The 11,595-nt window shown below is 49.1% G+C and overlaps 1 protein-coding gene across 1 annotated transcript in view; it reads left to right on the forward strand.

The window, feature by feature from the left end:
• Positions 1–8,310, forward strand: part of CAPN8 (calpain 8) — a 47,737-nt gene extending 39,427 nt beyond the window's left edge. The window contains exons 17-21 of the mRNA XM_083174596.1: positions 105–173; positions 1,007–1,085; positions 2,100–2,216; positions 2,761–2,819; positions 6,930–8,310. Of these exons, the coding sequence (XP_083030722.1) occupies positions 105–173; positions 1,007–1,085; positions 2,100–2,216; positions 2,761–2,819; positions 6,930–6,953 (348 nt within the window). The 3' untranslated portion in view covers positions 6,954–8,310. The remainder of the gene's footprint in view (positions 1–104; positions 174–1,006; positions 1,086–2,099; positions 2,217–2,760; positions 2,820–6,929) is intronic.
• The last annotated feature ends 3,285 nt before the right edge of the window (positions 8,311–11,595 follow it).

Below are 11,595 nucleotides of genomic sequence, written 5' to 3' on the forward strand. Positions count from 1 at the left end.
AGTTCCTATTTCTGATATATACAATTTATATGGTTGATATGATTTTGTCATTTATTTAACTGTAAGAAAAACAACTATTTATTTCATAACTTAAACTTGCCCAGATGCACGGAACTGGGACACTGAGTCTGGTAGAATTCAACACTCTCTGGTTAAAGATACAGAAATATATGGTAAATCTATTTCCACAGTGGCGAGGCAGCCATTTTGCCTACAGTGCTGACCCAGTACATCTTATATTACAATGCATTTTGCCTATGGATTCACTTCATACTTGCCGACTTCGGCGTACTCCTTTCCGGGAGAAGCCCGGAGAGGAGTGAAAGGGGGCGGGTAGAGGCTTCGTTTTGGGGGCGGGGCATGGGTGATGTCATCAAGCCCCGCCTCCATGATGGGCTGAAGCCTCAATTTGCGGGTCCGTGGGTGGGGGGAGGGGCTAAAAATGCCGCGAATTGCGTAATTTAGCCCCGCCCCCTCCCCGCGGACCCGCGAAAGTCATAGTTTTTAGACCGCGGGGAGAGGGGGCTGTAGGGAAATGCGGGAGACTTGCCCCCCTTCCCGGGGGACACGATTTGCGGGACCCTCCCGGCCATTCCGGGAGGGTAGGCAAGTATGATTCACTTTCTCATTCAATATGCACTAATGATATACTTGGGGTATGAGGCACTTGGTATCACTTGCCTCAGCTATGTCAATAGCTCTTTGTGAGCTGACAGTCTCAATACTTGTTTGTCCCACAAAATGGCTGCCTCCACAGGTGACAGGTTTAATGTATCCTGTCCACCTCTGTAGAAAGTAGAGTGGTATCCGAGACGGTGGGCGACTTTGCCTAGAAACTCATACGGCGGCCATTTTGTAGGCTGAAGCAATGTTATGAGAATGCATCCTATCAATGACAGCGAGCCAGTATTCTTGAGACAATGGTTCCTAGTCCACAAAAAGGACGTTTCTCTCTGTACAGCTACAGCTGCTAGGTAATCAATAAATGATATTCTTTGTCCAATAGGATATCTTCCTGAAGGGAGATGTAGATAAATCTGGAACTATGGATGCACCTGAAATAAGGACGGCTTTGCAGGATGCAGGTGAAAAAATTGTGCTCTTCCCCTTCCTATACATACATCGGGCCAGATGTACTAAGCTTGAAAAGTGATAAAATGGAGAGTGATAAACCACCAGCCAATCAGCTCCTAACTGCTTGTTTGAAAAATGACAGGTAGGAGCTGATTGATAATTCTCCTACCAATCAGCTCCTACCTGTCATTTTTCAAACCCAGCCTGCAACATAGCAGTTAGGAGCTGATTGGCTGGTGGTTTATCACTCTCCATTTTATCACTTTTCAAGGCTTAGTACATCTCGCCCATCATGTCAACAGCTATATCCTTACTGACACATCAGTCATCCCCTGATATACTCTGTGCTGCTGGGGACCCTGCTCCTCCAATTATATAACTCTCAGCCTGTGGCTTCCTGCTGCCTTCATTCCCCTCCTCACATCATGTCACTGCCCCTGTCACATGCAGCCCTGTCCTCAGTGACACATCACTCATCTCCTGATATACTCTGTGCTGCTGGGGACCCTGCTCCTCCCACTATATAACTCTCAGCCTGTGGCTTCCTGCTGCCTTCATTCCCCTCCTCACATCATGCCACTGCCCCTGTCACATGCAGCCCTGTCCTCAGTGACACATCCATACCTCCCAACTGTCACGATTACAGCGGGACAGTCCCGATGCGCACAGCGTCTATTCTCGTATAAAAATGAGGTTGCGGCTAATTAGCATAAGCCGCACCCTCATTTGCATATGCCCCCGCCCCCTTTTCGGGCGCTTCCCCAACACAGAAGTTGGGAGGTATGCACATCACTCATCTCCTGATATACTCTGTGCTGCTGGGGACCCTGCTCCTCCCACTAAATAACTCTCAGTCTGAGGCTTCCTGCTGCCTCCATTCCCCTCCTCACATCATGTCACTGCCCCTGTCACATGCAGCCCTGTCCTCAGTGACACATCTCTCATCCCCTGATATACTCTGTGCTGCTGGTGACTAGTGGAGGTGTGGCTGGTTAGAGATTGTTACTCTGGTGTTATTTCCCCAGGTTTTACTCTGAACGACAAGATCCAGCAGAGCATCACGAAGCGCTACATCTCTAATGACCTCACTGTTCACTTTGATGGCTTCGTCGCCTGCATGATCCGTTTGGAGACCTTGTTCAGTAAGTGACTTCCCCTGTCAGTACCCATATGATGCCGACACATGATGCTGACATGTCATACCACAATAATTACAGCATATTATATTATTATGTTCCGTACTACTAGGCTATAATGATCAACGAATAAAAGGGTCATTCCATTCCCCCCAGTCAAGTGCAGTCCTGTTTCCATGTTACTGCTCATGGGCATACAAGTATAGCACAGATTGCAAGCTCTGTGGGCCAGTAAAATAAGCACAATTTGAATTATTACCACTGCTCCTATTGCTGTAGTGTCCTAATATCTGCTGCAGACGTTTGACCACATTCATTGATTGATCCTACCGCAATATGCAGCCTCTCATTTCCTAGCGGCACCATGGGGAGAATCACGGCACTGTTGCGGAGGAGGGGGTGGGGCCTAATGATGTGACAGCTGCTCCCCCAAATGATCTTGCGTTTCTGCTTTTTCCGAGGAGAACCGACAATAAAAGTAGATTTGTATAATATAACCTCACAACAAGATTAGAACGGCTTCTTTCTAACAAAATGTATTTATTTGCAGAAATGTTTTCTATTTTGGACAAGGATAAACGTGGAAAGATCGACCTCACATTGCCGGAGGTACTGCCGCTGTCATTTACATTTTCTATTTAAATTGTAACTATTATGTTTAACTAGTAAAAAGCCTGTGACAGTTTTTAGCCCACATACTCTACACCCCAGTCCCTATCTGCTCCTACCTCCAGTCTATGTCTTCACTGTCTGTCTCCGTATCCAGCAAGTTTGAAACAGATCAATGTCCCTGCAAAAATTGCTTTCACTTTCTGTTATGACATATTTTAGCACATGGGCAACTATTGCTATGGGCAACCAATCAGAATCTACTTCCTATTTATTTAGCACCCTCTAGATTCAAGATAGTAGACAGGATCTGATTGGTTGCCCATAGCAACACCAAGGGTGACATTCTATGGGAGGAGAGTTTTTCGCACGTCAGTTTTTCGCCCATTATCGCACTTTTTTCAAATCGCATTTTTGCCTTGGATTCGCATATTTAATGAGGTGCGTGTTCCGGCAAGAAAAGTGCGATTGCGTGCGATAATGGGCGAATTTTCGGCATGAAAATGTGCGATTTTTAGGCATGAAAATGTGCGAATTTGAGCTTATGTGTGATTTTGGGTTTGTATAAAAAAAAATAAAAAATAAAAAAAAAATTGCATGGGGTCCCCCCTCCTGAGCATAGCCAGCCCCGGGCTCATTGAGCCAGACTTGGTTCCAAAAATACAGGGGACAAAAAATCTGGGGGTCCACCGTATTTTGAAACCAGCACCGGGCAGTGTCATGCCACAGCCGGGGGACACTTTTTACATAAGGTCCCCCGGCCGTACCATGAGCACCGTGGCTGGTCAGCCTTGGACGGGGTACCTGGAGGAGTGGGGACCCCCCCCAATAAAGGGGTCCCCCCCCCCAGGCTTCACCCGTCCAGGGCTGAAGCCCGGAGCTGTCACCGGCATCCCTGGCCAGTGGACGCCGGCCTGATGGGGTTAAATCTTTCAATCCTAACATTGCTTTATACAGGAGAACTACAAGTACCAGCAGACCTCCCCCGCAGGCTGGGACTTGGAGAACCACAAGTCCCAGCATGCGGGGCATTAATGGGCCCGCTAGGACTTGTAGTCCATCTGTAAAAAGAATGTTAAAAGAAAACACACACACAGAAAAGTAAAACTTTATTACATACACACACACACACACCTCACTTTTACAACAATATACTCACCGATCCAGGATCCAGGGCTCGTCTCCCTTCTGCAGAGCCGGCTACCCCCGCACTGACAGCAGGGAGAACCGGCTTTCTCCGATGCAGCTAACAGCTTCTGTCGCGTTGTCCCAGCGCAACAGAGGCTGAGAGCGTCTTCGGCTTATGCATCGCCCAATCACGCTCTCAGCCTGTGTCGCATCTCATTAAACATGCGAAAAAGGGATTTCGGCCGTTTTTTGCGAAAATTTCGCCAAATAACACAAATCTCATCCCATAGAACAGTGGTCTCCAACCTTTTTTGGGGCGTGAGCTACTCGCGGCAAAATAAGCCACCCGAAGAGCTACTAAAATAAAAAAAAGAAAGAAATCTGCCTAATGACCAAATAATGCCCTTTACACATTATGCCACACACTGTAATGCCCCTGACACATTATGCCACATACCACAATGCCCCAGACACGATATGCCACACACTGCAATGTCCAATATGCCGAATACATACCTCCCAACGCTGGAGGCAGAGGATAAGGGACATCTGCACGTGCCAAAGGCCATGCCCCCAGCCTCTCTGAACAGATGCTGTGCCATATATACACATGCCACCAGCAGTGGCAGTTACACAATGCCACCAATACCCGCACTAATGCCATAAACACAATGCCCCCCAGCAGTGCCAGATAAACAATGGCTGCCTAATTTTGGTGCCATTGTAAATAAATACTCTGGCGGTACTGTGTGTGCGTGCCGTAGGCACGCGCCAAAAAATAGGTGTAGCCACATGCCGTGCGGCCAATGAAAGTGGGGGTGTGATACACATATGCCCCCAATAGTGCAGTGCCAGATTTACATATATGCCCCCAATTGTGCCAGGTATGCCCCCAATAGTGCCAGATACACACATGCCTCTAATATAGTGCCAGGTATGCCACAATAGTGGCAGATATAGGTATGCCCACAATAGTGCCAGGTACAGGTATGCCCCTAATAGTGGCAGATACACATATGCCCCCAATATAGTGCCAGGTATGCCCCCAATAGTGGCAGATACACATGCCCCCAATAGTGCCAGGTATGCCCCCAATAGTGCCAGGTGTGTTCCCAATAGTGGCAGATACACATATGCCCCCAATAGTGCCAGTTATGCCCCCAATAGTGCCAGGTATGCCCCCAATAGTGGCAGATATAGGTATGCCCCCAATAGTGCCAGGTACAGGTATGCCCCCAAAAGTGCCAGGTATGCCCCCAATAGTGCCACAATCCCAGCAATACATATGCCCCCAGTGCCAGAAACACATTTGCCCCAATGAATTTCCGAGCAGCAGAACAACTCACCATTGTTGTTCCTGCTGCTGCCGGGGAGAGGAGGTAGTGAAGGAGGCCCTGGGAGCTGCCCCGCGGTCCAGTGAAGCAGCGCCGACGACGGAGTGCAGCACCAGCATGTGTCCTACGTACTGTAGCAGAAGGCGCGCCGCGGCCAGTGATCTCATGCAGTAAAAAAGTGACCTCCGGTTGCAAAGTGAGCAACTTTACAGCCGGAGGTCACTTTCTTGCGGCGGTGACCTCCTGCCGCCAAGCAGCAACCGCTGCACGTCAGAAGAGGAGCAGCAGGAGGTCGCTTTCTTGCGGCGGTGACCTCCTGCCGCCAAGCAGCAACCGCTGCAAGTCGGAAGGGGAGCAGCAGGAGGTCGCTTTCTTGCGCCATTGACCTCCTGCCGCCAAGAGGTCAGGCCAGCTACCACTTACCACCCGGCGAGCTACCCGTCGCTCGCGAGCGACGGGTTGGCGATCCCTGCCATAGAATGTCACCCCACATGTGAAGTAAAATACACATTTCCCCCCAAAGGATTTGATCCATCAAGTGGCCTCTTGTGGTCACTGGCGGTACTTCACCTCATAGAAGTGAGGAGTAGTTAGCCTTTTCTATATATAAATAGATTATATACTGTTCTAGTAAACAAAAGCTTCAAAAGCTAGTCCGCTACCTTGTGATGGCCTCTGTGTTTGTGCATCTGTGAGAGAGAAAGAGATATAGTTCACACTTGCTGAATATATACTGGTTGAGTATCCCTTATCCGAAATGCTCTGAACCACAAGCATTTCGGATAAGGGATTTTTACGTTTTTTTTTTTTTACATACTTACCTGGTCCCGCGGCGTCCCCCGGTATCCTCGGAGGCCTTCAGGAACTTCTTCAGCGGTCTCAGGGGTGCATTGCACGAGTTTGCAGGCGCGCCGGTGACATCAACGGCGTGCTCGCACACCCACGCAATGCACTCCTGGGACCACTGAAGAAGATCCTGAAGGTCGCCATGGACATTGGGGGATTTGGTAAGTATGAAAAAGGGTCAGGGGAAAAAAAATCCCAAATATTCTAAAAAAAACACAGGTTTGGGGATATTTCGGATAAGAGATCTCCGAATACGGGAGACTCTACCTCTATATGAGAGCAAAAAAAAAGGAGAAAGGTATATGCTATAGAATTAGTAAAAGAACCGCATTAGCATATAACAACAGTGCCACCTGCAGGCCAAAAGCAGGTAATGCATTTTGCTTTTAATATTTGAATTTGGCAAATCTCCAGTTGTCCATTTGTATTATTAGCAGTCTTTCTCATTGACACTTATAGTGTGTACAGACGGTAAGATTTGGCTTCCGATGTTCCCGATATAGGGAACATCGGAAGCCAAATCGCATGCTTTTTTAGGGCTTGTGAGCCCGATGCACGCTCCCGTGTGAGCGCAAATCGGCAGCCAGATAGAGGGCAGGCAACACTATATAGTGCAGACCACACTATATAATGTAAATTGTGCCCCTCTAGCATGCCGTGAGATGCGAGTCCCGGTGCGATCTGATCGCGTCGGGACTCGCATCTCATGGCAGTATCTGCCGTGTGTATACACCTTTAGAAATCAGGACTAGTGTAAAATGACATTTTCATTCACTGTTGTCATCTCTGATTGTCTCCGCAGTGGCTCCGCACTACACTGGTCTAGAGGCGGCCAATGAATGGGACCAGCTCAGAACCGGCATTTTGTGTGTCATTCTGCAAGATCGCTGTATCCCTGTGACACCCTTCTGCTGCATGATCTATGGACTAGATGTGTCAAGCCTTGGATAGAGATTTAGGGGGCTATGTACTAAGCTTTGGTTGGAGATAATGTGGAGAGAGATAAAGTACCAGCCAATCAGCTCCTAACTATCATTTTTTAAACACACAGTCTGTAACATGGTAACATAGTACCAACCAATCATCTCCTAACTGTCATTATTTAAATACAGCCTTTTACTTTATCACTCTCCAAGCTTTGATACAACTCCCGCAATGTCTGATATTTTCAAATCTCGGGGTGCTTACATGACGCCTCCGCTCTGTGGGGCAGGATGACGAATGACTGTGCTCCCGTCTTAATTTATGGTGTGATTTACTCCCCTCGGTGTAGCTGGTGATGGATATTTATCCACCCTTCTAATCAGGGCCATATTACGGCTTATGGGACCCTGAGACAACTTAGTTGTGTGGGCCCACTCCAATAACATGACCCCTTTGCCTTGTCCCACACTCGCCAAAACTGAGCCACCCAGGTATAATTTGAATAGAGGCTGCCCCTCTGTGAACCGTGGCACCTGGGTATCCCAATTTCCAGGTCATAGGCCACGGCAGGTGGTACGTGGGTATCACAGTTTGGGGGAGAGGGCCGCTGTACCAATTCCTTGTGTGGGGCCCCCTGTGTGTGTGTGGAGCCTGGGACAACCACTCCTCTCGACCATCCCTTAATCCAGCTCTGCTGCTAAAGAGGACAAGTGGAGGTGTTGCCCCTAGCAACCCCCCTAGCTTCAAGCTATCATCTATCTAGGACAGTGAAAGGGAACATGATACACTTCAGGTGCTCCCCAATAATGCGAGCCGATCATTGGGCCGACCAAAATTATGTTGACAGTTAATAGGTCGACCACATATGGTTGGCATTCAGTAGGTTGACCGGCTCAAAAGGTTGACATGTAAATGTCAACAGGTAAATCATTTTGACAAAAAAGTCAACATGAACACACAAGTAACCACTGACTTACATAGTCGCTGGCCCGTTCACACGGAAAATGCGGGGGGCCCGGGTTGCACCCATGGGAACACCCATGCCCGGGTCGCATCCATGGGTGTTCCCATGGTACTGCGGGTGGGAGGTGTGCCAGGGGCGGGCGAGTGACATCAACAGACGCCAGCTGCCTGCCCTTTGGCCAAAAGCCAGTAAATATAAAGCAATCTCCGCTGACTTATATTTGCGTGCCCTGGAAAAATCATTCAATGGTCGGAAACCATCGAAAGATTTCTCCTGCTGTGGGTACATGCGAAGGGATTTGTCACGAAGACATGGGGATGTGTCAGGTGGCTGAGTTGGGCCCTCTGGGGCTTGTTTCCCTAGTCAACCAGCATCAGTGAGAAAGTTTGTTCGGCTTTTTTGCAGTCCGGTCAAAACCGCAGTGTGTGCAATAGCCCTTACCACACCACCGATTTAGCCAAGCCGCCACTGTCATATCTACCCAATCCACAGCCACAGTTATGAATGCCACACCCCCAAATTGCCCCTCTGTGGTCCTGGACAATTGGTCAGTTCAGTGAATATTGGTACTGTCTCTGTGTACGCTCTGCTGATCAATGCTACTGCTAATTGGCTGTAAGTGAACATTTGAGGAAGAACCAATGGGTTTGCCCCATATCCCTTTATGTTTAGTGTTCTTTCATCATTGTGAATCCTTGCTTAATCAATAATGATACGAATGGATAAAAATATATTGAATTTAACTTTTTATAATAATTAAACATTACCAATAATTTATGACTTTTAAAGATCTCCTACATGTAATTTATTCTCAAAATAAAGTCTTCATGTGCAAAACCACCCACTTCAATGACTCCATTTTGTCTGTGTAAAGCAAAGTGAATAAGGCTGAATGTCATTTATTTTATTGGAAGAGGAGGAATGAATTCAGCAGTTGCTGGAGAAGAGGACTCTGTTTAAATATTGTACTTACCATGGTCAGCATCAGGGATGGGCTCTTACTCTGGAACAATGACCTCAACAGCACTGTTGCTTCTTTATTCCGACAACACAGCAGAGAGGCAAGGGTCCCCCACCCCAGCAAGCCAGACTTATGCAAAATGTATTCTCTAACACACATACAGTATATCAATACTAGGTGATTCATCGCGCCCTACGGGCGCTCTTCACACCGTCGTAAGGTCGCCCCCTTAATTTGTGAACATTTGTATATGAAAAAGATGGTTAGAATTGTATGAAAGATGGCCTGTATTGCAACTTGAGTTATAGGTGAAATGTGTTAAATAGAGAGCATATGATGTGGAAGGGGTGTGTATTGTTTTGTTTAATTAAAAAGCGGTTACGGAGTAAGATGTACATTGATAGTGTGGATGGTACAGTGACATTTGTGGGTGTGGGGGGGGGGGGCTGTGTGTGCATGTTGTTTAGGTGTGTGTGTGCAATAGTATAGTAGGGTGTTTCTGAGTCAGCGGCTCCCCACTGGCGGAGGTCACGACACAGGAAAACAGGAGGCTGGGTAGTGATAGGGGTGTGTGGGCATAAGGGGGACTAAAGAGGAGGGTGGGAGATACTGTGCAGCTTCTGCCAGTGGGTGAGGGTCCAGCGTGGCAGTACAGGATGGTGGCCCTCAGTCAGTGTCTCCTCCTACTGGGTGGGAGTTCGGGTGCATGAAAGCAGGAGGCTGGGCTATGAGGCATGATAGGGGCATGTGGGCAAAACAGCGTCAGCGACTCCCCAGTGGTGGAAGTTACGGTTCAGGAGAGCAGGAAGCTGGGTAGTGATAGGGGTGTGTGAGTATACGGGAGGGTGGGTCGCGGGGGCGGGGGGTTGCCGCAATGACAGGAGGGGGGGTCAGGGGTGGGGAATCGCGGTAGGGGGGTCGTGGGGGGGCACCGTGAACAGCGGGAGGGGGGGCCCGGGGGGTTGGCGCGAATCGTGGGAGGGGGGGGGTCGCGGGGTGCCGCAATCGCAGGAGGGGGGGTGTCACGGGGTGGGGCCGCGAATCGCGGGAGTCACCGGGGGTGCCGCGAATTGCGGGGGGTGTGCTGCAAATCGCGGAAGAGGGGGGTCGCGGGGGGTGCCGCAAATCGCCACAAGAAAAAATCAACACAGAAAGTTCAACACATGTAAATGTTGACATAAGTGTGGCACTTCATCGGTGTCCATGTCGACACATGAGAATGAATATGAAAACATTAAAAAAAAGAAAAATAAATCTTCAAAAACTCAAGGCAACCTTTTTCATTGTCGACCATAGCCGTGCCAGTGTTTTGCATGTGCCATTTAATCCTTGGGTTGCCGTGAATCGCGCACGGGGGTGGGGGGGAGGTGAGGGGTGTCCGCAAATCACGGGAGGAGGGGTCGTGGGTGGATGCCGTGAATTGCGGGAGGGGGGGTCGCGGGGGGGGGGTGTGGGTGCCGCAAATTGTGGGAGGAGGGGGCGCGGGGGGTTGCAGTGAATCGCGGAAGGGTGGGTCGCGGGGGCGGGGGTTGCCGCAATGACAGGAGGGGGGGTCAGGGGTGGGGAATCGCGGTAGGGGGGGTCGTGGGGGGCACCGTGAACCGCGGGAGGGGGGGCCCGGGGGGTTGGCGCGAATCGTGGGAGGGGGGGTCACGGGGTGCCGCGAATCACAGGAGGGGGGGTGTCACGGGGTGGGGCCGCGAATCGCGGGAGTCACCGGGGGTGCCGCGAATTGCGGGGGGTGTGCTGCAAATCGCGGGAGGGGGGGTCGCGGGGGGTGCCGCGAATCGCCATAAGAAAAAATCAACACAGAAAGGTCAACACATGTAAATGTTGACATAAGTGTGGCACTTCATTGGTGTCCATGTCGACACATGAGAATGAATATGAAAACATTGAAAAAGTGAAAAATAAATCTTGTCAACCTTTTTCATTGTCGACCATAGCCATGTCAGTGTTTTGCATGTGCCATTTAATTGTGGGGATGCCGTGAATGGGGGGGGGGGAGGGAGGTGCATACCTCCCAACATGACCCTCTCCAGGAGGGACACATTGCTCTGTTTCTGGACATTCTTCTTAATTTATGGATTACCATCACCTGTGCTTAAACACCTTTCTTATCAATTACCCTGTTTAAAACAGGTGATGACAATCATAAATTAAGATGGAAGTCCACAACCCAGCGTTACAGCTCCAGACACACTTTGAGTGACAGATGTAGCCAAATATATAAGAGATTGGACAGTTATCCAATGCTGACCTCATCATCGGCGATCAGTGGACTCCTATGATTGCCAATTTCTTGGATGATCTGCAAAATAATACATGTTAAAAATCCTCCTAATTTTAGATATATGGGCCCAGTAAGATGCTTGAATGGAGTATTATTTATGGACGTTTTAACATTAATATAGATATCAAAAACCAAACAACAATTCGTAGTATGAAGCATAGAGATAATAAGCGCCAGCAGATAATTAGCATTGGAAGTAGGAAGGAAGGCAACAAAGCCAGGAACACCGAGCTTAATTCACACCCAATCGATATGGACTGAATTTAGTCCCCAACTGTCACATCACCCCCTGGCTGGTCAGCCCTGGACCGGGTCCCTGGGGGAGT

Source organism: Crinia signifera, chromosome 3 (assembly GCF_055691185.1).
Source record: "Crinia signifera chromosome 3, ASM5569118v1, whole genome shotgun sequence".
Classification (NCBI taxonomy): Eukaryota; Metazoa; Chordata; class Amphibia; order Anura; family Myobatrachidae; genus Crinia; species Crinia signifera.